This window comes from Lottia gigantea, assembly GCF_000327385.1.
Source record: "Lottia gigantea unplaced genomic scaffold LOTGIsca_29, whole genome shotgun sequence".
In the NCBI taxonomy this organism is placed as follows: domain Eukaryota; kingdom Metazoa; phylum Mollusca; class Gastropoda; family Lottiidae; genus Lottia; species Lottia gigantea.
This window is the reverse complement of record NW_008708943.1, coordinates 1,622,672-1,650,105: the sequence shown is the minus strand read 5'-3', so window position 1 is coordinate 1,650,105 and position 27,434 is coordinate 1,622,672. Positions and strand designations below refer to the sequence as shown.

At 32.1% G+C, this 27,434-nt stretch overlaps 2 protein-coding genes across 2 annotated transcripts; both read left to right on the top strand.

Annotated features, from left to right (window-relative positions):
* Positions 1 to 248: 248 nt before the first annotated feature.
* Positions 249 to 16,201, top strand: LOTGIDRAFT_215757 (hypothetical protein). Its single transcript, XM_009056857.1, has 15 exons — positions 249 to 438; positions 739 to 817; positions 1,131 to 1,206; positions 1,483 to 1,604; positions 10,626 to 10,688; positions 10,881 to 11,037; positions 11,212 to 11,311; positions 11,639 to 11,764; positions 12,191 to 12,337; positions 12,701 to 12,814; positions 13,046 to 13,179; positions 13,610 to 13,754; positions 14,017 to 14,157; positions 14,568 to 14,693; positions 14,972 to 16,201. Exons 1-15 carry the CDS (start codon positions 337 to 339, stop codon positions 15,080 to 15,082), a joined length of 1,743 nt encoding a protein of 580 aa, XP_009055105.1. The 5' UTR covers positions 249 to 336; the 3' UTR covers positions 15,083 to 16,201.
* An 8,304-nt stretch (positions 16,202 to 24,505) lies between these two features.
* Positions 24,506 to 26,547, top strand: LOTGIDRAFT_232500 (hypothetical protein). Its single transcript, XM_009056856.1, has 5 exons — positions 24,506 to 24,640; positions 25,014 to 25,109; positions 25,473 to 25,537; positions 25,824 to 25,952; positions 26,203 to 26,547. Exons 1-5 carry the CDS (start codon positions 24,586 to 24,588, stop codon positions 26,527 to 26,529), a joined length of 672 nt encoding a protein of 223 aa, XP_009055104.1. The 5' UTR covers positions 24,506 to 24,585; the 3' UTR covers positions 26,530 to 26,547.
* The last annotated feature ends 887 nt before the right edge of the window (positions 26,548 to 27,434 follow it).

The window sequence follows — 27,434 nt, the reverse complement described above, 5'->3', positions numbered from 1 at the left end:
ACATTAATTATTTTCATTTGTAGTAATAAACCAAAGCATGAATTCCTACAATTTTTTTTTAAATCTAAAAAAGGGATAAGAAAAAAGGGTATTATAAACCCAGTTTTATTTTGTTTAATGAGGTTTAACCACAGAAAATTGCACATCATTTAGTGTCAGTTCGAGTTTTACAACTTACTCGTAGCAAGTGAAATACAAACAGAAGAAAGCGAACTCAGTCTCAAATGACGTCATTTACATCCCGCAGAAAACTGACAGCTTCCGGAAGAATGAATCACAAATTCTGAGAGTAAATTGCAAATAGATTTAGCTGTGTTTTGCAGAAATAAAGCAAAAATGGCTGACCGAAAAGCCGAACTAGAGCGAAAGAAAGCTCGTCTGGAGCAAATGAGACGAGAAAGACAGGAGAAAGTTCGACAGAAAACCGGGGCTACTGAGGTAAATGGCAGCATATTTTCTATTTGCTGTGTTGCATAAATTAGCCTATTGATTTTTATTATTGCTTATCAATACCATGCAGCTAAAGCAATTTCTTCTAGATCTACTCTACAAATCTACCTTGACACTCTACGTTCAAACTCATTGTTATCCATTCTTCATCGGTTGATGGTAGAATCAATGTCTAAAACCATTAAACTTGCAACCTAAACCACCTTGTTGCAATGAATCTTATTCTAACACATGAAAAAAGATAAAATGGTTTATTTTATTATTGAAAAGTCCTGTTCATATTTGCAGGGCGAAGAAGGAAAACCTAAAGTACAGAAAGATCTACGTGCTGAAACAGATGATTTGCTTCGTGATTTGGGAATTCCAGGTAAATGTCTGTTATGTTTAGCTTGTAAAAGGATTTCTCGGCCAAGCCCATTTTTGATGCCACAGTCACATGACACAAATATATTTGTGGTCTGGATTGAATTATAACACTTACCTATTTACCTCAAGATTAATAATCTGACTTGCATAGATTTAAATGGTGAGCCTGTATGTATTGTCATATATTTCATTTTATAACTAAAAGAGGTTCAAGAAAAATCTTTTTTTTTTCTTAGCAGAAAATTTCTGCACAACTTTAAATTAATAGATGTATTGACTATATTTAGTAAAATATGATGAATTAAAAATTTCAGAACCATCTTCAGTTCAAACAACTGTGAGTAAAACACCAACAGGTGGGGAGCAAGTTGTGCATACTGTTTCTACAAGGTAAATTTTTCTTAAATCATTTTCTTGTAAGGTTGCTAAGTTTGAGGAATTGGAGTTTTTGAACCAGTACAAAACCCCTACATTTTTTACATTTCTCGCATTGGATCTTTGAAATTCTGGTAGACTGTATAATTTTTTTTTGTATTTTTGGACTTCCAACTCTGAGTGAAGCAAGGCAGCTTTCATGAACACTTAATGCCACTTCTCTCTATGGCTCAGTTTGTTTGCCCTGAATACCATTCCACATACGTAATATAATTAATCATTTGATTTCAGCTCCAGAGCGAAGGTGAAGCTGAGTTTATGTAAAGTAAATGAAACAAGTATAGCTCCCCGAGAACAAGTTTCATACAGTAAAGAGACTCAAACAATAAATGCAGAACCCATTGATAAGGATGGTCAGTATTAATTTACTTTCATTTTATTAAATTTTACTTTCATTTTATCGATTTGGAAAATCAACAAAACTCCTCAATGGGTTAAATCTTTAGCGATTTTTCTCTGTAAAAATGACTTTGACCAGAGGTGACCTTCTCTTTCAAAATAGGCCTTGGACATAAAATAATTTGCTTTATTAAAATTTTTATTCTCTAAAAAAAAACCAAAAAACTGAAAAGGAGTACATATTCTTGTCAGAACTGATGTGCTTTAATTTCATTTATTTGAAAGTTAAGATTGTCTTTAAGTTGAACCTCTTTCTCTAATTTCTTGTTTCACTCAGTCTAAGATTTAGTTAAAATGATTTTTAAAAAGATGTTTAATTTACTGACTAGAAATATTAATTTACTGATTATGTAGATTTGTTCAATGATGAAGGTGAATCAAAAGGTAAAATTACCATAAAGACTTTAAAGATTAACTCAGATATATTTTGGGACTTATTATATTGTGATCAAATTAAAACTTTTGGGTATATACGGTAGATGTTTAAATAATCTATGAATATGTGTTGAATTTTTTTTACTATTATACTAATGATATGACAACCAAATGTTTAGAATTTTAATTGTGACTAGAAAGTAAGAATGTTGGGTGTGATAGTCTGGTGTCAGTAATCTTTAGACTATTCCAACAGGAGTGTGTGCACTCTGTTGATAAGTCTGGCAAGTAGAAGTCCATGTTTTACTGCATTAGAATACCCCAGTATTTTAAGGTGATTTTCTGATCATTGTATGTGTATCTGGAACACTTATAGCTTCAATTTGCTTCATTCTTATTTCCCAAACAACATATTTGGTTCTTGAAAGAAACAGAGAGAAACAGATTCTGGAAAGATCATGACATAATTTTTCAATTGGCTTCAACATTATTTGCTAGAATAGTGACTTCATTTCTGTTTTGCAGTTAAAGCAACCATAGACAAGGAATTAAAATGATACAAATAGAATGTGTCCCTGATACACATACAAAAGCTAGAAAATTTCTTTTTACTATCCTAACATTTTACCATTTCATATGTTTTGTTAGTCATATTAATTAAATTTCTAAGGTGTTACTTACAAGGGATTACAAGGGAACTGACTCAGTGATAACCCCTTAACTCTTTAAACAACCCCATCCCTTATTCTCTTTATTTCGTACTAATATTGTGTGATAAAATACAGGGACTAAAAGACGTGCTTCCAGTAAGTTAACTATTGTTCTTGTCTTGTTTGTTGTCTCTATTGCCTGTACCAGCCTGAAACATTCATTTCATATTCTATGCTAGACTAAGTTTTGTATTGCATGTACCTGACAATAACCGAAATACATTAATGGACTTAATTATGGACTTGTTGCCTTTATGATACTAGAATTAACTTAAAAAGAACTGGTAGTTTGTGAAAAAGGACTTGACTTTGACTGTATCTGTACCTTAATTAGACTAAAAATCTTTTTGCACCTCTGTTCTTTACTCTGCAATTTTACTTCTTTTCTTGCTACTAGGTTTTTATCACAATACAACTTTTACATTGATTTAAATCCCAGTTGAATTGACAAAAAAATTTCAGTTAGTAGTAGACTATGCCTTGCAATTGACTCTTGACTTACATTTGAAAAAGTTCAAGTACCGGTACTAAACATTTTGAAAATTCTTTCCTGCATGTTGTATAGTTGAAGCATGTTTTATAGCTACAAGTTGTCCTAAAACATATACAAAGGATAGAAAACCTTATGACTTACTTCTTCAAAAACCTCTATCATTTTAGGTTTTGACAAACTTTTCTATCGCATCAACACAAACACCATCAATATTCTGTATTCACTTGCATGACCATACCTGTATTGAACATTCTCTGTATGCTGAATGAAGATATTGAAACATGATATAATACCTGTAGATATATTAGGGTTATTGATAATCCCATTCCCATCCCTGTGTCTTGACTGCCTTATCAGACTCTATTCATAGTCTCACACAATAATTGTGCACATCTGGCAAAACTCAAATTAAGAGGACCCTGGGAAAACTCAAAATCAATTAATTGTACCTGGATTTGCATAAATATTCATCCCAGGCTAAAGTTATATCTGGTGTACAATTGATATTGGATTTAACTCACCCAATCCTTATTTTAGCCCCTGTTAATATCAAATTTTTTAAAATGTTATTGGGTACCAAACTAACTTTTTTTACTGATTTATATATTTAAAGTGGCATAATTTGTTTTTATGATATGATTACTATATATATGTTTTATGAAAAAGAAATTCAAAGAAATATTTAAAATCAGAGTAATGAAATGTTTGATTGTAAATTATGAAATAAGGTCAACAAACTTCAGCACAAAACTTGTAAAAAGATATTAAACTATTAGACTAGAGCTCACCTCATGCTGCTGATGTTTTGGAAGCATTAAACTCATTTAAGATTTTCATTTGTTCAGAACTATTCCATGCTTGCAACATTGTTCTATCTTATATTGATAGAAAGTATCATATGCTATGCCTGAAATTTTAATACTGTAATTGAAAAATCGATTTCTGCTTTTTGCTAAAATTGAAAATCCATTTTCATCCAATATCACACATTTAAAAATTGAGAAAATGAAAAAATTTAATTTCCAAAAGTTATTAGAAATGTATAGTTCAAAAAAATTTGCAAACTGAAATACCATATAATTTAACATTGTTACAAGTGTTGTAAGATAATAACAGCATGTAAATGTAATAAGTTGAAATAGATATTTTAATGGCATGGTTTAATGTCATTTATTTACAGCATGCAGGGTTGTCAAACAACATGCCCTTTGAATAAACCAGGGGTCATGTATAACACGCTTATTCCCTACTTCCGCCTCGGGATAAACAACATAGACCTAACATGCCAGTCTATGGGAAGGATCTTATACTAAGGGTTTGCTACATATACAATAGTGATATATGCTATGAACTGAGAAAACTTGCTTTCGATAATGTTCTAAATGCTAAATGGATAACTGTCTATGTAGTTAACCCTTTATATTTATTAATTTTTTCATCGCTGGCCATAGACTGCCATATTAAATCGAGACCGAAGAAGAAGAGTAGCCTGCTGTACATGTGCACATATAACTCTGAACTGGCTTATAGTTCAGGCATTTCTGATAAAATCCTGTACAGTGAAAGGTGCAGGATTGTCAATGAAGTGGAAAATTGAACATCTTGACTGGACAAGAAATATCTTATCTATTGGCACCAAAATTATGATGAGATTATTCCAAAATAAAAAAATATTTTAGAACATGTCATCTTCATTAAGAAAAATGCAATTTTTTGGTATCAGGGTTTTGATCTTTTTTAAAATGATTTTGTTTTACCACAATAAAAGCTACACCTTTTGATTTTTTGGGCATTATCAAAGATAAACATTTACAAGATCAGTCTGCATGGTTTATGGATTTGATATCATCTTACATTAAATTCAATTCCACAAAAAACAGCGGGCTTAAAGTGTGTTAATTTTGAATCGTACATGGATGATGGATGAGCATATTAAATATCTATGTTCAACCATGAGCTTGAAAAATGAAAGTAGTTATTTGTGTTTATCTTCGATGACGGTGATTTGACAACCCCAAGCATGAAGTACCATATTTTACGAATATTTATACCATAGCTCGGTTGGTTTGTGCTCTATTTTTGTTGGCCTTATTTGGATTGTTATTTTTGTCTGCTGCTATTTTTTTACTAACTTTTTTATTTTCCTCCCCCAAAGCTCGAGGCCCTTGGGATTATTACGGTAAGTTGCCTCCCTTAAAAGATAGGGTTATCTCCCTTTTATTTAGGGTTATTTCCCTTTAGATATTGTTGTTGCTTACGGAGGCAGGGTTTTATTTTTGGTTTCTTTTTTTTTATTTTTGGTTTTTATAGAAGAGATTTACGGAATATGATACCTTAATGTAAATGCACCTTCCTCATACAGAAAAACTAACTTAATATCTAGAGGAAAATTAATTGTTGTCTGAAAATATCTGCAGTTACTGAAATTTGCTGAGTTAACGAAAGTCATATAATACTGAAATATGTGTAGTAGCATTTTACTTCTCAAAAATAAGTTGATTTGAATTCATCATCATCATCACAATTATCATCCATTTGAACTTTGTTTCAGTCAAAAGTTTCTGATTTATTTTTGAAGATTTTTGAATTTCATTCAATCAACCAGTTCATCCAAAAAATCATCTATCACATTATAACCTCATCTAATATCATATTTATTTTGGCTGAAATTTCTAATCATATTAAGGCCTTCACTAACAATTCTAAACACTAAATCCAAAAATCCACATTTTGTTTTCAAATTTTGTAGATGATCGTTCTGAATCAGAAAGTTCTCGCTTTGGTACGTTCTTTTGTCTCTTTTCATGTCATGATCTCATTATCCAATCAGAAGGGCTTTTACAAAATACAAATTTGTATCACCTGATCAAGGTGCTTTTAGATGATGTTGAAATCAAAAGTTATGTGATTATTTTTTTATCCAATCGAAAGATGAATAGATTTTGAAAATTTATTCTGAATTGTTTCATTAATTTCATCGACTTAGAGATCCCTTTTAGAAAATCCACATTTCATATTTATTGGTATTTTGGTTTGTCAAGTTGACACGAGCGTGCACATGACTTGATAAACTTGAATATAACACAATAGAGATAGATTAGTGATGATCTTGTTGTTCAGGAATCCCAACCTTAATTTTAACTTCGCTATGGTTTTTATCAGGTTCATCCCATCAAGGCTCCCCGCGTTTCGGATCACCCAAGTTTACTCAGCCTCATCTTGAGTGGGACGATGAGTTTTTTGATGACGATGACGAAGGTATTAAAATACTGCAGTAATTTCTGTGCTCTCTTTTGATTGGTTATAATTTTTTGTATTGTCTTTTACTAGAGTAGGCTTTATTTTTACGTATTTAACCATGTCTTGTGAATTTTTTTTCATGCTTTTAGCTAAAATGTTGAATTTTCATGTCATACAATTAGAATATATATTTGATTAAAATTTTTGATTAAAACAGGGATTGTGATATTGAGATTTTTAAGGTACTGCCATATAATCTATAACATACATAAATTGAAAAAACAAAATTCTTTTGAAATTGCATAACTTTTATAAAATTCTGCAATGAAAATTCAACAGTAATGAGTATTAACCACAATCTACTAATGTTTCTAATAATATTAATCCATATTGATCTAATGCATGTCATCAAAATACAGATGCAATACTGGTTAGTGAGAAAAAAATTTGAATGTGTGAGTTAATCCAGGGTGATAGGTATAAGTACAAAATTACCCTGTATTCCAGATAAATACTGAAGTTTGCATGTTAACAATTAATTTAGACAGCTTTTCATATCTTACTCGAATAAAGCTTATGAAATCTAATGAGGAAGGTCCATTATATATGAATTTCTTTTTTTTAACAAACTTTTATTTAAATGAACAAATCAACATTTAAAATGAAATAGAGCGATAACTTTAAAAGAAATGTTGAATTAGTACATGTAATTTTTTTGAATTTCAAGAACTAAAAGTAAAAACAGAAATATTTAGTGTCCAGAAATACCCCTACTCCCTTAACAATAAGATTTTATTTTGCATGTGGATGTATTTTGATTTGAGCTTGAAGTAGTCTGTTTTTAGTTTGAATTCTGTTGGTACTAGTTGTCATAGTTACAGTGCTCTCTAATTTCTTAAAGGAAGGTGCATTTATACATCATTATTATTACTATTATTATTGTTTTAATTATTATTATGATTATTATTATTATAAGGTATCTCTAGTTAGTTAAAGCCACTATAGTCAAAACTCTTAGCTTGTCTCCATGTCAAATACTATCCAGATTTTTATTTTTTTTCTTGACCACATACTGTCACACAGCAAGCAGGTGTCAATGTGTGTTTGCATAATTAACGTATGTAAGTCATATACTTGTATATATACTGATTAAATAACTATGGTCTATAAGAATGGTCTAAACTAAAACTGAAAAGATATCATACGTTTCTAGTCTCAGTAAGCATCTTTTGAATTTGACCAAAAGAAATAGTATGTTCCCATACAAAGGGCACTTTTAAGTCTATAAGTATTTGATAACTCTCTGCTGTAAAGCTATATCTACATTGAATGAATAATTGTGTCTAATGCAGCTTGGATGTGTACTACAGTGTTCACCCATGATTTATGATTGTAACTAAGTAGATGAAAGATGTTTAAACTACTGATATTCTTACAGTCTCATTTAGTGTTGGTCAAGTAGAGAAAATTAAGTTGTATCTATGGAAATTGTAATCACAGTCCCCAAGCCCAGCAAAATCAGTGAGGGTGCAGACACTTTGTATTAAACGACTTTTAGGACAAAATGTTTATCTTGTGTGAAAATAAATTAGAAAATGACATCAATTCAATAAAATAAAGTGTTTCCAAATGTCAAATTACATTATAATTTGAAAGAGATTTAGAAGAGGTTTCCCAGCCTTTGTAAAGTCGAAAATTTCCATATCTTGGCAGTCCTGTCACAACATCATCTTTCCAAAAAAAAAACCATCCCTCTCTGTGATCATCAAGAATCCTTTGACAGTTTGACACTGAAACAGGCCTGGCACTGCATGCAAACTTTGTCCAAGCCCTGGACATGAATCCATAAACTGACAGATACAGATGCAGTCTAGATTTTATTGCAATCCAACATGCAATTTCTGCGTTCTTTTGTATGTTGTATATCTGGTTTCCTCTTTCTGTGATACTGGTAAGCTTGTTACAGAGCTCATAACAGTAGGGAAATATTTAAGAAAAGTAGGATGTGTTATCTTAATTTCATTTCATTTGTAATTGACAGTGCTCATGCAATTTTTATTTTTTTTTTGGAGAAGAACAAATTTAATTGCAAGCCAATTAGCAGAGTGTTGTCATGTGGATATAACTAACTAGAGAACCAGTAAATCTGAACAACTAAAATTCAATTCAAATTACATCAGATCAACATTCTAATTTTCCTATTGGTGGTGATTTTTTTTGATTTTCGCATAAACTTGTGATTTTATTGGTTTATTTTTTGTGGGTTTTGATTTTTTTTTTATATATTTTGGTATCTTTATTTTGCGTTGGCTTTATTTTATGGGTTTTGGGATTTGATTCTTATGCTATTTTGATTTTATTTATTTATTTATTCATTTATTTTTTCTTTGATTGCTTTGATAAATTGTTTCAATTTTCGCAAAAATTCTTGAAAAATCTGAAAATCAATTAAATTCCAAATCAATAATGCGCTGCCTCAGAATAAAAACCTAGGAATTTATTAGTAATAATTCTCAATATATTGTTTATTACATATTGTACAGCTATTTGTATTAGTTAGCTTCATGGAACCAATATTTTAACAAATACATGTAAAATATTGCACTGTTACAACAAAATTGTTGTTTTTTGTCTTACTTACAAATTTTTTGGAAATGTATTGCTCTCTTAATGGTTTTTTGATTCAGACTCAAAAAAAGAGTCTGTCATGTCAATTCAGCGTGCATTGGGAAAATGCACATAGCCAAAATTATTAAGGTGTCACAGTTGGAATCACTTCATTGTGATCTACCACAGAGCTCAAACTTGCATTGAATTGTGTTAAAATGTTGGTTCTTGATTGAATAAGCATGTTTAGATATTTCACTTTAAGCCATTGTACCAGGACACACTTTGCATGTATGTTGTGAGTTCCCTAAGAAAAAGGTTTTAGACACAGGACTCTGGTACCCCCTAATAAGATTATCTCCCCTTTCAAAAACGTTAAATTTGTTTTGCAATGTGTATTATTTCTGTAACATTAAATACATCCTAAAAAACTTGATCCTGTGTCTAAAACTTGATATTCCAGAAAGAAGTGATTTGTATGGTTGCATAATGATGTTTTTTGTACATCTGGGTTTGAATCAAACATAAACATGAGTAGTCTATTTTGTTTTTGGGTGGAATAAATAGTGACTGAGCTGTGTTAGTCAGTCTTATATCATGTTCATTACTACTTAAACTACCTAAAACTAAAGTGGATTGCTCGTGTTTATGTTTTAATCAGATTGGGATGTGCTCTAATATCTTTGCTCGATTGTATCAGCTGTGTATGTTGTGAACTCTGCATGCTTGACCTTCATCATTAATTTCATGTTTAGAATATAGAATGAAGAGATTTCTTTTTGAGCGAAAAATTAAGCAACTAAATATGCATGGAAAAGCTTTATTGCAATTCAGCTATGGCTTATCATATTTAGAATTTAAAGATATTTAATTTTTAGATATAAGATTTTATATTTGCTATTATAATATAATATTTAGTCTCATGTAAAAAAGATTTTTTTCAGGTTTTCCCAAAAATTGAGTTAAGACTTCTTCCTCTGACATGTATATTTTGTGTGAGAAGGGCAACATTTCCCCACTCTCCCCTACAGGACAACCTCTCCCAATTCTCCTGTTTTACAGCCTTTTGAAGCCTGTGTTAATTATTGAGTTACAGTTCTTGTTGATGACAACCTCTCCCCTCTCTCCCCTAATGGACAATAACAAACTTTCCTTTACATTCTAGTATAAAAAGGTAATTGAACAATGTTGGTGATTGTAACAATAAGTTCGTGTTAATGATGGCCCTACTCCTAATCTCTCCTTACTCTCCCCTTGAAGCATGGAGTAAATTATTGATACATAGTTTTTGATGATGATAGTCCCACTCTTCTGGTTGTTGTTTTATCTTACACTTACTCCTCTGAAATGACAACCTCCCCGTGTCTCCCCTATAAAGAAAGTCTCTCCCAATCTTCCCCAGTGTACCCTATGAAATTGTTATGGGACAGCCTGTAGTAATTATTAACATACAGTTCTTGTTTATGACGATCCCCGTCGTTCAGATGATGAGGGTGATACAGATTCTATGGATGTTGGTGTTGATTCTCCATCCGCTGGTATGCCACAAGTTAAAATGGTCGAACCAAAAACAGCCGAAGAAGAAAAGAAAGAAGAAGTTGGTAAGTTTCTTTGTTTTCTATCTATGATTATAGGAAGCCCTGTTTACTGTAGACTCTGCTTGTGAAAGATTCTTTGACAGTTGGAAATAATTTATGAGTAAATTGATGCCACTCTCTTGCAAAAAGTCATATGGGTTGCTAAATTTCAGCCCTTTCAACTGATTAAACAAATAATAATGAATAATGTTTTAATATTTTTTCCAGTTCGAGAGTTATCAGAAGAAGAAAAACAGCTGATAATAAATGATCCAGAATTTAATGTATTTTTCACAAAAACAACTCGTATTGTGGAAAGAGCTCTAGCTGAGAATTATGATATTTTGGTGGATTATTCTGGAGGAGACGGAGAAAACAAAGATGAGTAAGTTGACAAGAATTTTCTGACAATTCTTTTCTGACAATTCTTTTCTGAAGCATCTTAAAATAGAACGTAAACCATTGATCATCCTTACCAGAGCCTGATATTGCTCTTTGTTGGATTATCTCACTATTTTTGAAATTGTTGATTTTTAATTTTTCAATTTTTTATTTGTAGTGATGTATTAGCTGGGGAAAGATTGAAGTTAAATCGTACATTTTACGATGACCGTTGGTCTAGACATCGTACTGTCACCAGTTTAGATTGGTCCATACAGGTAAGAACATTAAGTTGTTTCATTGTTCATAATAAAACTTGAATTGTGCATAAGAATTTCTCTTACAAGGATAACCTGTGTTTTTAAGTAACTCACAAACTGTGTTGAAATAGGTAGATAATGATCTGATAAATAAGATCAAAGATGATAATAACTTCTCAGAAAGATTGAAATAGTAGCCATTTTGTAGCCAAAGAAATAATGTCATATTATTTTAATATTCTAATGTACAGAGCTACTGTCCATACACCATTCCTATATTGTCCCATGTAGCTAACTATTTTCATATATTTCTGAGTCTAATGATTGAATTTTAATATATTGTAGCATCCAGAATTAATTGTAGCATCATATAATGTAAATGAAGATTCTCCTCATGATCCTGATGGTATTGCTTTGATCTGGAACACCAAATTTAAAAAGACAACCCCTGAATATATCTTCCATTGTCAGGTAAACAGATTGTCTTCTTCTCTTAGCCAGTTCATTTTGAGGCATCTAAATTGTGATATGTATTGTTATCACCAATGTTCATTGACATTTCTTTTGGAGACCATGATTTTCCATGATAAAACTTTTCATGCATGCATTTTTGAGTTAGCTTTATGTTTGACTTCAGAGTTCTTTCAGGAACAGGAAAATTGTCTGAATTGGCCTGTAAAAAGTTAAGAAAACCCCAAAACTTTATTAAAGTTGAGCTCTGTTGTAAAGAGTACTGTGGCTGGTGTCTGTAATCAGGCTGCCTTCCTCACTCTTCCTGATCACCTGATCTCAAAGCAGCATACAATAAGTACACAAAAGTAATTTTATTTTCATAATCTTTACAAACTTTTATATAAATTATTTTATTTCAGTCTGCATTTTATTTTTATTTTGTAGTCTGCATTGATGTCGACATGTTTTGCCAAGTTTCATCCTAACCTAGTTGTAGGTGGAACCTATTCTGGACAGATTGTGTTGTGGGATAACCGTGTTAATAAAAGAACACCTATACAGAGAACACCACTTTCAGCTGCTGCCCATACAGTGAGTGTATCTTAATGTTGATAAATTCATCTACAGCCAGTCTATTTCATCAGAATTAAGATTGCTTCTTTAATTTTGGAGAGAATGGAGGAATTTGTTAAGAATAAAATTGTATCAAAGAATGTCATAATGCTCATTTTGAAGGGATAACAGTAGATAATAGTGATGTTTTTGAATATTTATTTATCAGATGTAAAGGGTATTTGCAAAGATAATACCCAATCTATAGGGTGTAAAATAGTAAAGGTAGCAGTAAGCCAAATGTAATATTGATAAAGGATGTGAAGCTCCTAACAATATATAAATAAGCCAACCTAGAGGATGTTAAGTTATGGTAGCTAATAGTAATGTATTTTGTTCCAGCATCCTGTATATTGTGTTAATGTAGTGGGGACTCAGAATGCTCACAATCTAATCAGTGTATCTACAGATGGTAAAATGTGTTCATGGAGTTTAGATATGTTATCTCAACCACAGGTAAATCATTATATTAATCATGGGAATGGTAGTGAGCAAAGCCAGAACTATTTATCAAATCTTTTCCAAGAGTTGAAACTAAATAAAATAAATCATGGTATGTTATGATGTATCTTCAATGTACAATTACCACTGTGATTATTTTTGTTCATTTGATTTGGAAAGTTGTGGTTAAAATAAATATTTGAAAGAATTTGTTCCTTAATTTTTGCATATTTCTCAAAATTGTAGGACAGCATGGAACTACAACATAAACAGAGTAAAGCTGTAGCAGTGACAAGTTTCTGTTTTCTGTCTGGAGATGTGAATAATTTTGTAGTAGGAGCTGAAGACTGTACAGTTTATACTGCATGTCGACACGGCAGGTTAGTTGCTTTACACCTATTAGTACACAATGATGTGGTCAGTCATGTCAGTCATTAGAGCTTCCCCGTAGGCCATGTCTAGCATATAGAGCCAAATCATGAGCCTGATACACAAGATTCTGACAGGATGTCTCAATCATTCCATTTCTTAATTTCAACTGATTCCAATTTCTCTCACTTAACCTACACTTCACATCGTGTACCAAAAATGTGTCTTGTCTTTGCCATATATCCCAGAAAGAAAACACATACTTACAAACCCTTCTACTTTTGCTTAAGTGGAGAGAGATGGAAAACGACGCTGGGCTAATCCTTGAAGGCACCAGTTGTGGTAAAAGTCGTGGACATCATATACTGTCTACACATTTAAAATTTATATTAAAAATATCAAGTTTAATATTAAAAATACCACATGTTTTTTTTGTTACAGTAAAGCTGGTATTAATGATTCATTTGACGGCCATCAAGGACCAATCACAGCTGTGGATTGTAATTCTGTCCAGGGTCAGATTGACTTCTCTCCATATTTCTTAACTTCCTCGTTTGATTGGACGATCAAACTATGGAGCATCAAGGTATGTTATCTTCAATTTAGAATTGAAAGGAGAGTTACTTAATACTCCTGAAGGTTGAGTTTACAAACCCAAAGTATAAGTAGGCAACACAATTATCAAACAAATGTGCCATCTAAAAGGGAAGTTAAAATTGGCGATCAGCTCACCATGCTATGTGACAGTTGTTACTCTTAAAAAGATTAAGTGGGCTTTGTTGAGAAACTTTCTGAAAAAAAAAGTTTTGATTGTCAAAATTTAAATGGATCTGATTTTGTTATTCTAGGACCAGAAGTTTATCCATTCATTTGAAGATAACAGTGATTATGTATATGGTGTAGAATGGTCTCCTATTCACCCTGCATTATTCGCTAGTGTGGATGGTAATGGCCGACTGGATCTCTGGCACCTTAATAATGAAACAGAGGTAAAAACTGACATTTTTCTACATGATTTTAGACTTTTCAGGTTTATAACTTTACCAAATAAACTTTTGAACTTGGTAGTTTTTAAACTTTAGGGGAAATGGGATGTAGAGGTTGTTCGAAGTTACCAGTTAGGGTGGATAAAGGGTAACAAGGCACTGGCACAGGGTTAAAGCAGAGTTCACTAATGTGACTTAGAAAATGTGACATTAATAGATCAGATGTGTTGGCTAATACAAGCAAATCAACAACCTATAACTGTATTAATGACAATACATACTAATACATACAAATCAGCAGCTTACAGCCTCATTCAAAACTGCCTTGATAACACATCATGCACTGTTACATATGTATAGGGCATGTATTCAGCTGGAAATTACTGTTAATATCTATTTGGTTGATATTATAGGTTCCCACAGCTTCAACTGTTATTGATGGTAATGTGGCATTGAATACCTGTCGCTGGCATCAAAGTGGTCACATGATCAGTGTGGGAGATGATATGGGAAAAATACATACTTATGATGTGGGAGAGGTTGGTATATATTTATAGTAATTAGGGGTTGAATTAATTAATTTTGATTAATTAAAAGCCAACACAAGACCAACTCTAGGAAGCACTAGCCATGGCATCAGCATTGTTTTCTACTTTGAGGACGATTTGAACCCACAGCATCTAATGGCCAAGCAGACGCATTTCAACCTGCTACTGGCTGTCATAATGTAAACACTAGAGCTACTTCAGTATGGACATGGGCTGATATAGCCAAAAATTCAGGCTCTTTACTAATATATCTATCTATCTCTTTATAGCATTTGGCAAATCCAAAACCTCAAGAATGGTCCAAGTTTGTTCATACCTTAACAGAGTTAAAACAACATGCTGTGGAAAGAGAAGACGACTCTAATCTAGCTTTACGATAAATTATCTCCCTTGGCTTGTTATGGTGCAATTTCTTATCATCCTTTTTCATTGCCTTACATGTATAGACTTATTTTTCCTCAGAACAAAATAAAACTGTTCACAGTTCTAGCTTAAAACCCTCTCGTGAAGTCATTTATGATTTTGTATTGGTTGGGATTATATCTGTCAAATTTGACAATACCTGTTTCAAGGAGTTGACACACTTATTTAGAGAGGTAGAGAGATTTATCATGAGATTAAAGTAGCCTGTTTACAGATCAAGCTAACAAGCCTTTAATGAAAACAGGGCTTGACTTACGAATGTGTCTGAGATGGGTTTGTGTCTTAGAGAGTCCACAAGCCTATAAATGATCTTTCAAAATGCATGCCATGAAATAGCTTCTGATGGGTTTATGTCTGTCAGATATTGAAAATAGTCTGTACTATGTTTCGGAGAGTGCACATGCCTATTTATGATCTTTCGAAATGCTTGACATGAAAAAGCTTTTTTTTGTGATGGGTATATGTCTGTTAAATATTGACAGTAGTCTGTACATTGTTTCGGAGACTGCACATGCCTATTTATGATCTTTCGAAATACTTGACATGAAAAAGATTCTTTTTCTGTTCAGTGTATTTTTGTCAAATATTGACAACGTTTACGTTCTTTTAAGAATATGACATGATTTACCATGATTTGTCTGTTATTTTGATATCAAATATTTGGCTCAATTCTGTGGTAATTGGGATCTATATCTATTGTTGAATAAAGGAAATGGATTTAGAAGTAAAATAGTTATAAATATTGAGTCTTTTTTTTATATCTTTAGTGCTATTCTTATTATGATATTATTTATTTTTTCGTAGCATGAAAATAGAAAAACATAGGATATGAGCAGTAACTTTGTTTAAAATTTGTCAGATTTGTACTTCAATAATATTATGTTTTTCTTCTTCTTTCACAACAAGCTTACAGCTTTTCATTTACATTAAAGTTTGGTTCTGAAGTTTGCATTCTTTCAATTTTTTATTAATTTTTTTCTGTTGATCTAGCTTAAACCTTTCATGTAACATAAAATATTATTATTTAGTATAAAAGTGGAATGGATTCTGTTGAATAAATTACTATATTTACTGATCTCCTTCTTTTCCTTAAAATCCTGTGGGTTTGAGAGTTGGTAAACAGCACATTCTGGAATGTGCTGGCAGTGGGATAGGGGTTCAAAATCTGACGCTGCTATGAAATTCATGAGGAACAATAATGTGTCTGGGTGGACTTGAGCTTTCATTTGGAGAGGAGCTTAACCTTGTGGATCAATCTTTTACCATAAATAAACATACCTCAATTATCTATTTTTTCTATATGCATGTGGTTTGCAGCTCGATTTTGACTACAGTAAATGAGCTGGTATGAAAAAAGCAATTGACAGGGACTAGAAACCTGGGTTGTGCATACAGCAATAGTTGATGTCAGAACAAAAATTCCCGTTCAAAAACAAACTCAAGAGCAGAGAAAAAGGATTTAAAAAATCCAATCCTTTTCAATTTGTAGAATTAAAACTTGTTGAACCAGTTGTTCCTATTAATAAAGTTGCATGGGAATCCTACCATAATATAAAGACACTGACTGTGCATCTCCTATAGAATGTACATGGGGAATCCCCTGATGACTTGCTGGAAATCCCCTGAGATCGATATGTTACTATAAATAATCGGGCTGGGAATCCCCTGGGATCAATATACTACTATAAATAACTTTTATGTTTATGTAGCCTCGGTGTAATATACCGGAAGTATAGTATCGACTGGGCCAAACGAAGAATATTTTTGTTATGTAAGTGAATTTTGAGATATTTTTCTTGGCAGCCGACTTATTGTAGTTGAATGTTTGTGTGTTGGTTTGTTAACAGTTAGACTGGGTTTGTTTGAATGTAAAAAATGATATTAAAACAACTGTCTTTTATGACTAACAGCACAGCGACAGACATTCATTAAAGCCAATACTGTTCTCACTTACTTTCATCACGTTATACATACATAATTTACAGTACCGGTACACAGTAGGACTACATCAAATCTAGGCGTTATTATCTATTTAGACTCTTAGAAAGGAATGCTGAGTTGACAATGTAAAAAGACCAAAATATTATAAACATTAGTATTAGCTATCTGAAGACTTTCTGAAAGGGATGTTAAGTTGACAAGCCTGAATACCAAAGAAACATTATTAGCTATGTAGATTTTCTGAAAGGAAAGCCAGAAAGGCATACTGAGTGGATAGACCTACCATTACCAACTACTAATGGATATTATTAGTATTATTAGTTATACCAACTAGGCCTACCAACATTTATTTGGACTCTCTAAGGAGATGGTGGGTTGACAACTGTATGCTTCAAATGAATACTCGATCTTATTTGCTGATTAATAAATAATTAAGGTTCTTTTTTTGCATAGACCTACTATTAGTTGAAAATTGGGCTGTTCTGTAAAAAGTTTAGATAAAGTCATTAAAAACAAGGTTTTTGACATTAAAAAAGCTTGCCCATTCCTTGCTACATACAAATTACTATATTGGGTTTTGCTTCATTTGATTGCAATTAGTTCAATAAGTGACTGATTTCAGGTAACAAGATTTACTTCAGATCATTACACGGATGGCAGCCAGACCCCAATTATTGATATGAAATCTAGAGTAGACTAGACTACAAACAGGGATTTTATCATGATTACACTAGGGCAGACAAGCATATTTTATTATTATTATTATATATTTTAAAATCATTCACAAAATTCGAATGTGTTCCCGCTCATGCCCCGTTGTTATGGGGTTTAATCATTGTGATTGGGCGATAAAATACACGTCTGCTCCCAGCATTACAGTGAAATATGACTGCCTGGATTGATGCCGCAATGAATGTGCCAATCCATATCTATTGTCTCCTTAAATTAAACTACCTCAGTCTAGTATTTGGTTGGTTTCCAAGTTCGAAGAGAGCAGCTTAAGGTGCAGGCACAGGAACGGTCTTGGTGGGAGATTTTTGTTGCAGACTAGAATCTTGAGTAAAATCTCCCATGTGCCCATGTTTCCACGCTAAGATTATCATGTTGCTGACAGGATTTATAATATTGTTTTATTGTCTTGAAGACAGAGCGTCATCATCCAATCAGATTCAATTTCCTTTCAATTGCATGCTTGGCATGTGATTATTGACATGGTGGAAAACAACCGACTAGAAGTTTTTGCCTCCTCATGTGCCTGTGTTGGTGGGTGTAACTCTTGACAACGATCTAGTCAGTGACAAATATAACTGTTTAGTAAAGTACTTGGTAGGTAGAAAGTGACTGCAGGGTATATGTCATTATATTATATGATGTAAAAGGAAATGAAAGTAAATGAATGACTAGAGCTGTTATAACTTATTATATTCCAGAATGGAAGTCTATATTTAGTAACTGACTAAACTTGTTAACAGTCTGTGTCATTTTCCTTAAACATGGTTTTATTGTCTGAAAATGAATATTTCATTCATTAGTTAGTTTATCAATCACTAGTATGGTGGCAGGGTCAGCAAACTGAAGTTGCCGGGTAGGGATTGGTGAGTAGGCCTTCTTATTTTAGTGGAGCTCAAATTCAACTTAGTTCAAAGCAAATAGTTTGATAATTACCTTAGGAAACTATTGTCCACCAACAAATTCATCAAAGGCATATTGAAAGTGTAATAATTATACCAAACCTAGTCTCAGAGTGGCATCAGGTGTTCTTAGAAGATTGATATTAATGTGATTTGACCAGATGTATTAAGTAGCTAGTATAAACTATGGTATATCCTGTATTGAGTATTTATAGTATTATTATCTTTCAGGTCAATATGGACCTTAATAACAGTCTGTAGTAGGTCTATTTCAACTATATTTATTGTCATATTACCCCAGCCGGCCAGTTCACTTCCCTTATCTTTCACTATATTTACAAATTTAAATTTCACAAAATGGTGGTCATAGATCTTATAATGGAGTAAGTGACTTACTGTAGTTCTGTTTTGATAAGAAAAGTCCCAAAAGAATTTTGAGATTTTGAAATTGTATTTAGGACAGAAGCATAATATCAAAAATTGGCTTTGCTTTGATGCACATTTTAATCTAATTAAGAAAGTTTAAGGCAAGAAAAAATTGAAGCAAAAATAAATTTTAGACATTATTTTGTCAAATTTTTGAGAGAGAACTCACTTAATCTAATTGATAAGCATTCCAGTTTCTGACTAAGCTCTAGAGTGCTTTTTCTCCAACAGACAGTTCACTCAATAATTATATACTGGCTGTAGGACTTCCTATTTAATATAGCTTGGTTTTATAACTAATCCTTCTTTAGTTCTTATAGAAGTTCTTATTGAACTAATTAGATATATTGATTCTTGATTCTAACAGATAACAATTGGCACTATATATGTGGGTGTGTGGCTAGAGTGGGGCGGTGGAGAGCTTGAAAACTAAGTACATAGATGGACATTTTGTTATTAGTTCTGAGAGATATTCTTAAAGACATATATGTTTATGAAATAATATAACTGTATATGGATTCTTGAGCAATGTCTATTGTCTATATTAGGCACCAATAAATAAGGATATATAATATAGAAGTGAAAACTTACTGTTTATTTTTAATGTGATACTATTTAAGAATAGTTCTAAGAGGAAAAACCATGATAGTTCAACTGAATTGAAGATTGAGAAGTACCTACACAGAGAAATTCAAATGAATATTTAGATATAAGGAACAATAAACTGTTAGGCAGGGGAGTTAAAGCTTTTTCATCCTCTGGATATCAAACAGTATGTAATCTGAATTGGCATCAAAATTTCGCACATTGCTCACGGTTCACTATATGGCATTGCTTTTCTTCATTTGTCAATAAGAAGTAGGATGTAGAAACTCCAATTTAATTTCAAATGAAATTGATCCGACTGTATGTAAATATAAAAGACAAGGGGTTATGTTTTGTTAAGAAATCTGACATGGTGAGAGCTAGTTATTAGACTAACATCTCTGTCAATGGGAGAATAACAAAATCTCCGCAGTGAATTGAAAATGAAATTTGGTGTGGAAGTCAATAATGAGAACAGTGTGCTGGAATATTCTATAGAATTTTCTAAAGGATACAGTTATACTAGAGTATAGTTGTTATTGTATCTATCATAGATCCAGTCGAAAAATTCGAAAAGGGGGGGGGGGGTAATGCCCAAACCCCTCTGTACCCCTTGTGACCTCAATGACCCCTCACGTCTTAACTCAAGATTAAAGGTCAAGAGTTTATAATAAATTGACATTTAGCTACAAGCTAAAACCTCAATTTGATTTGTTGTTTCCTTGAAAAAGATTAATTTCAATCCTTTTTTAAAAAAAAGATCATCTTGCTTCTAATCACCAACTGTTTCTGCCAAAAGAACTTCTCATTCATCATTCAAGCCTTTTATAGAGAGTAATTTTGGCTGGTAATGACCAGAAATTGAATTTTGTAGTGTGAAGTTGCCACCTAATTAATCTACATAATGATCCATTAGGAAATATTGATCACCATAGAAACAGATAAATAAAAATAGATTCTTCAACCAGAAGTAAGTTAAAGGAACTGTGTGCTTATTTCATGAAATCTTCATGGAATATCATGTGTATATCTGGTGTATCGCTTGCCAGTAATTTGTTCAGTTCAGATCAAATTTCCATCATTGCACACTGTATAGCATTTTCTATAATTATTAGCCAAATTTGGAGCAGAAAAGGATGTCTTGAAAAAGAAACCAAGTACTAATGATCTGAATTGGAAAACAAAACATGAGGAAGTATATCAATCATAAGTGAATAAGTATTTCTTAATAATAAGTGATATCAGGTGTCTAGATTTTAAGCATACCCTGCATAGCGCAGGCCTGTTTGTCTTGAACTTCATTTCATTACTTATTATAAGAAGTCTGTTATCGTGAGAAAGGCGTATTGTAGTCCTTTTCAGGATATCATAGTTGTAACGAAGACAATGGCAAACAAATGTTGAAAAGTTTACTATTCTAAACCAGTTGATGACATTAATGGACAAACCAAAATTTACTTCACAACGTCAATGTTAGCAATAACCCTTATATATTTTCATCCTGGAATCTGAAAGGGATTTTAAAGAGCATTTTGTAAAAAACTTATCTGTATACGGGACACTGTTAGCATCGATTTGCACCATTCCAATATCCAATCAGACGTCAGTGTCCACAGTGCAATTCCACTTAAGCTTAGCTTATGGCTTTTGGGTTTTATCCATCACTATTGCAAATGTTCTTATATATCAATAGCAGATTTTGTAATAGTGATATCATAAAACGCTTACTTCAAATGGAATTGCAAGAACCACAGATGTCTGACTGAAAATTGGAATGATACAATTTGATGATATGAGTGTCTTCGATACACGAAAAAAGTTTATAAAATCTCATTACAATCTCTTTAATTCACAATTTCTACTTCAAGGAAGCTGACACACCCTTTCCATTTTAAATTTTCTTGGCCTAACTTGAAAACCAGTAATTAGGTAGGATATTTTCAGTTGCACTAAATCTCGCAAGTTAAAATTAAATTTAATAAATTTTATCAAGATACACCTAGAGTGAACTGAAAAAACAGAGGAATATTGACTCGGTGCCAAATATTTTCTGATCAGCCTGCAGCCTGAGGAATTCTTCATCATTAACCAGCTCAAGTCTTTAATCAACCCAGTTTATTTTGTTGAAAAGGAATTTTATATTTTTGGAGGCAAATGTACAGTTTAGAAGGTATTTTATTTTTTTGTTTATTCACTGAAAGGAACATTATATTTTGAGGTGAAAGTAGATTGTATTTGGAGTTTTATATTTTGTTCAAAAAGTTACTAATATTTTTGTCATGGAATTACAATATAAACTATATTAGGTTAGGTATAGGTATATCTATTTTAGTGATACATTATAAAAAAATTTCATTCTATTTTCTTAATGTATGTATTTCTAAAACATTTTATTCAGGAGATAATGGTATGAAGCTGGTGATGCATTAATTTTATATTGTTTTATTTCGAAAGCAATTTATGAGACTAGTTTAATTTATGAGACTTTTTTTAATTTATGAGACTACTTTTGATTTTTGAGACTAGTTTGAATTATGTACTACTTTTAATTTACAAGACTATTTTTAATTTATGAGACTAGTTTTGATTTATGAGACTAGTTTTGATTTATGAGTTTATGAGACTAGTTTTGATTTATGAGACTAGTTTTGATTTATGAGTTTATGAGACTAGTTTTGATTTATGAGTTTATGAGACTAGTTTTGATTTATGAGTTTATGAGACTAGTTTTGATTTATGAGACTAGTTTTGTTTGAACCGTTTTGCATCAAGTATCTAACTTATAGTTTCCCGACAACCACGCACAAGTCATGACATTGTGTTTATTGGAGAATTCATCACAGATCTCTACAGTATTGTTTCTACGAAATGATTTTGTTTGGCTCTTGACAGATATTGGTTCAATAATGTCATAAGCGTGATTATCTTTCTCGTATGTGTGAACTTCTGTTATGGTTTTGTGGTTCTGGTTATTTAAGATTGAGTACATCTATCTTATTAAACCTACGTGCTTTGGATACAACATTATGTTATATCTGTTCGATTGGTTATTTGAATGTATGTGTTTGAACCTTTAAAGTTATTTCTCATATTTTTACCAATTATTTTAAAACCAATATTTGTGTGACATACCATTAAATTTATAATTTTGACTGTGAGCCATACTTTTTTTCTGTACTCGTATGATTTTTTTCCATTTTTTTTCTTTTTTAAGCTTGCCTATTAGATATGCAGTGTGGTTTTTATAATTTATCTCAAGACTTTTATAGATTGACTCATTAAAAACCTGTAAGAAAGCAAAAAACGGCTTTGAAATGGGACTAATGGATGTCAGTGATTTCGTAGAATTGTGGTCGTAAGTTCTAATCTATGTTAAAATGTGACAACTCGGAAAAGATAAATTACAAGAGGTTGTGTCAAGGATCAGCCAATAGACAAGACAACTTTTATTCTTACACCTTAAAAAAAATGGTTATCTTTCTTCTCTATCTTATATTTTCAATGTTTGCTTCTCGGTTTTGTCCATGTTTAGTGTCTTCATCAAATGATTTTTGTGGTTTACCTCATAAAATGCATGAGAGAGAGATCTTGTTAGCAGTGTAATAGTTATCTATCCACCTGTTGTAAAATAGAAGAAGGCTATAGATGAAAGAGTTTAGGAGATAAAATACCTCAGACTGGTCTCATTAGGCCAAGTTAGTAATTTTATCTGATAGAATGTTAATTTCTATTTCTCTCTCAACACTTGATTAGTTTATTTTATGATTATTTATATATATTTATTGGCTAAATTTATATAAGGCAATAGGTATACTATATATGTTATTAGTATATATTTTGAAATAAGTATTGTCAAAAACCAGCTATGAGTGAGCAAGATTTGGACTTTCATATTTATATTTATATTAGGTTATTCTATAAACTTGTATAAAGCAATAGGTTAACAGGTTCTATATGTTATTATTGCATATAACCAAAGCTATCACAGGCTAGGTAAGAGTTTTGGACCACTGTGTGCTATACTGTTATGAACTCTGAAATCTATTATGATATATCTATCAAAGCTTGGATGAGTAAGCAAGTTTTGGACTAAAGTTATTGGCTAAACTTATATAAGCCAACAGGTTTACAGGTGCTAGTACTTGATTTACTATACTTTGGGTAGGAAAAGGATAAAAAGATAAGTTTTGGACAACTATGTTATATAAAGTTATTGACTCTAAGTTTGGAATACATGTATATTATCATTGTTTAGAAGTATATTAAGCTATCAAAGTTATATGCTCTGAATTTGATTGCTCTATATCATACATTTATTATATCTATCTAGGCTAGACATGAGTTAGCAAGTTTTGGACCACAATATTATATAAATTTGTTGTATAAAGTATGAGCTATTGGTATATAAGAGGTATATATAAGGTGTATAATATATGGGACAGTGAGACTTGTGATAAACAGTATTATGGTATTTAGTAGTCTGACTGTGTAACTTGCTATATTCTACCAAAAGACAGAAATACCAATATCATATAGGTTTATAGAATTCTAAAATATCAAAACTGAAATTTGACTGTTGGATTAACACTGTATGTAAGTAAGGAATTACAAAAGATTTTCATGGTTTTTAAAACGTTTGGATTGTCTACAATTGAAGTAAATTAACTAGGTGCCATAGCTCAAAGATGAAATCCTGCAACTGTCAAAGACCACTTAAAACCAGAATAAACAACGTTTAAGAAAAGTAGACAGATATTTTTTTTTGGAAAATTATATTATATCATATTTGGTATTTCAGGTTTATAAATAAAGCTACACGGATATTATTAGTGGCTCAATTGGTGCGTTTCAATCCTCCCACTGCCTCGTTGTTTTCTATGGGAGATTTGAACTCGAAACTAGAAATGGTGGATAAATCTCAAGCTCTTCCTGGTAAGACTTTTTTCACAATTGTAAAATAATGGATTACTTAATAGTATTAGGCCCCCGTTTCCAAACTGGGGGTGTTTTCATCCCCTGGGGGTGTGAGACTAGGGTGTCAGGGGTGTGGCCAACTGGTGTAGGAGAAGAATGTATTTTGAATTGAGAAGCACCTCACATCATCACATGCTGGAAATGTGGATGAAAAAAATTTTGGGGTGTGTGGAAGGTACAGGTGATTGCTCAAGGGTGTGAAGGTTGAAAAAGGTTGGGAACCTCTGCTATAGGCCATGACTTATTCTAGGATTAATAGTTTGCTTAATTTGACTCTAAGAAACAAGGAAACCCATCTTTAAATGAAATACCATTTGGTAATTATTTTCAGGTCGAAATGAATCTATATCAGTATCTAAGAAACATGTAGTGAATAAAAACCCCACCTTACCACCATTTCCCGATGGCACGAAACAAGCTATGTTTGGTAAGTTTGATTTCCTACATAGATATTTATCATCATTCATTCTATAGACATGGTGGTAGCTCATTTTTACATCAATTGTAAGTTGTTAACTCTTCAACAAGTTTATCTGGTAAAAGGTGGCCAAAATCAAATACAAACTATCAAGATCTTTCATAAAAAATGTAACAACTTTGTATAGACCATACTGCAAATCAATTTTTATCATGTACAGAGCTGAGATATCTAAGCTATGGTTTAGCAAATATGTGTTCTGGACATTAGACATCATTAAGTTAAACTTGAAAAATACATTTTAAATGAATGAAGAATGCCAAAAAAGTTACGAATCAAATTTTCTCAAATAAGACATAATTTCTTTTTAAGGTATGGGATGTTTTTGGGGTGCTGAAAGAAAATTTTGGCAACAAAATGGTGTCTATTCAACACAGGTAAGTTTAATACTCTTACCATACATCAATATAGCAATGACTCTGCTGGTGGACATGATGGCCCTGAATATCAGTCTCCAGCCTTTTAGATTCAAAGGGATGTAGTTCTTTAAATAGTTGAGTTATCAGCTGATAGAGCTGAGCTGCTTTGAAATTAGGAAATTCTGTTCTTCTACAATTAAATATAAAGGATATAGTTGTATTTTTTTTACCAGCTGATAGAGCTTACTGTTGCCTTTAATAATACATTCATTGATGATGTTGATATTAATGTTGTATATTGTAGGTGGGTTATTCTGGAGGGTACACACCCAACCCGACCTATAAAGAAGTTTGTACTGGTAAGACTGGACATACAGAAGTTGTGAGAGTTGTTTACAACCCACAAACCATTACATATCATGATCTCTTAAAGGTATGTACCTCTCAAACATAAATTGCAAACTCTAACTCAGCTTAATTTGTTATGGTTGGTGGTTGAATACCAAAATGGTATTTGTTGTTGTTCGTGGATGGTACAGAAATTAGAAACATTAGGGAAATACTGTTGGTACAGAAATAAGCAATAACTGTCCCTGTGTGTGTCTTATTCTCATGACATCACTTTGATTATATAAATCATAAAAACAAATAGTTCCCTCCAGACTTCTGCAATTTATTTTCAGATATTCTGGGAAAACCATAATCCAACTCAAGGTCATCGCCAAGGTAATGACCATGGGACACAGTACCGATCAGCAGCGTATTACTATGATGAGGAGCAGAAAGAGCAGGCACTGGCATCGAAAAAGGTTTATCAGGAACTTATTAATCAGAAAGGCTACCCACAAATCACCACCGAGATTAAACCAGCGGGAGAGTTTTATTATGCGGAAGATTATCACCAACAATATTTACATAAAAACCCTGACGGATATTGTGGCCTGTCCGGCACTGGAGTTTCGTGTCCTGTTGGACTCTTCAAAAAGGACAAAAAGAAAAATGAATTGTGATTAAAATGTAGACTGTAGATTAGAGGGTCTGTTTGATTCATGCAGAAAATCTAGAATAGATAAATGGTTCCGTTTGATTCAAACAGGATTATTATCTTGGTTAACCTATTTTTGCATGTCAAGGGAAAAAACTCCATTTAATATCCAGGTAGAGCTTTGATGCAGCTTCCAGAATTATCCTTCCAAATCAAATTGAAACACTGTGCAAATTGACTTTATATGCCTTGCTTATGGCCTGAATTTTTTATAGATATATTGACAATGAATTTTTAATAACAAACATGCACACAAAATATATTCATAGAATTTAACAGGGGAGATTAAAAACACAACTAAAGCAACTTAATAAGGCCCTCTACTAAAATATATAGTCATGACATTGTTCACCAACAGATGTTAAAAGATGAAAATTTTATCTTAATTAATTGGAGTATATTCAAGAACATAACCCTCATTATAAAATTTCACTTGCAGATGCAATACTTAAAGAATCTGGAGCATTGTATACATATGTTAACGTACTAAGCAATAATATCAAGGTCATGTTATCTACTAAAAACCATAAAACAATTTACATGTATTCAATAGTAATAGACATGATTCATATAATGTTACATAAAGAGAAAAAAGTTACCTAGCAATCTAGCATGTTAACACTTAGCTAACATATCAGTGTTCAGATACTGAGCCAGTTTGTCAATATGAAAATTAAGCTTGATTGTCAATGGGTGATATTAAGCTAGTGTATCATTAAATGTAAACATGTAACTAGTTTGCCAAAATATAAACATAAGAGGTAAGCATTTAACAAGCTTGTTCAGGTGTATTCTGCGAACTACCTTAACCAGTAAACAAGCTTGACACCAAGTAAACTGTAATCATTTAACTAGCTTGCAAAATAACAA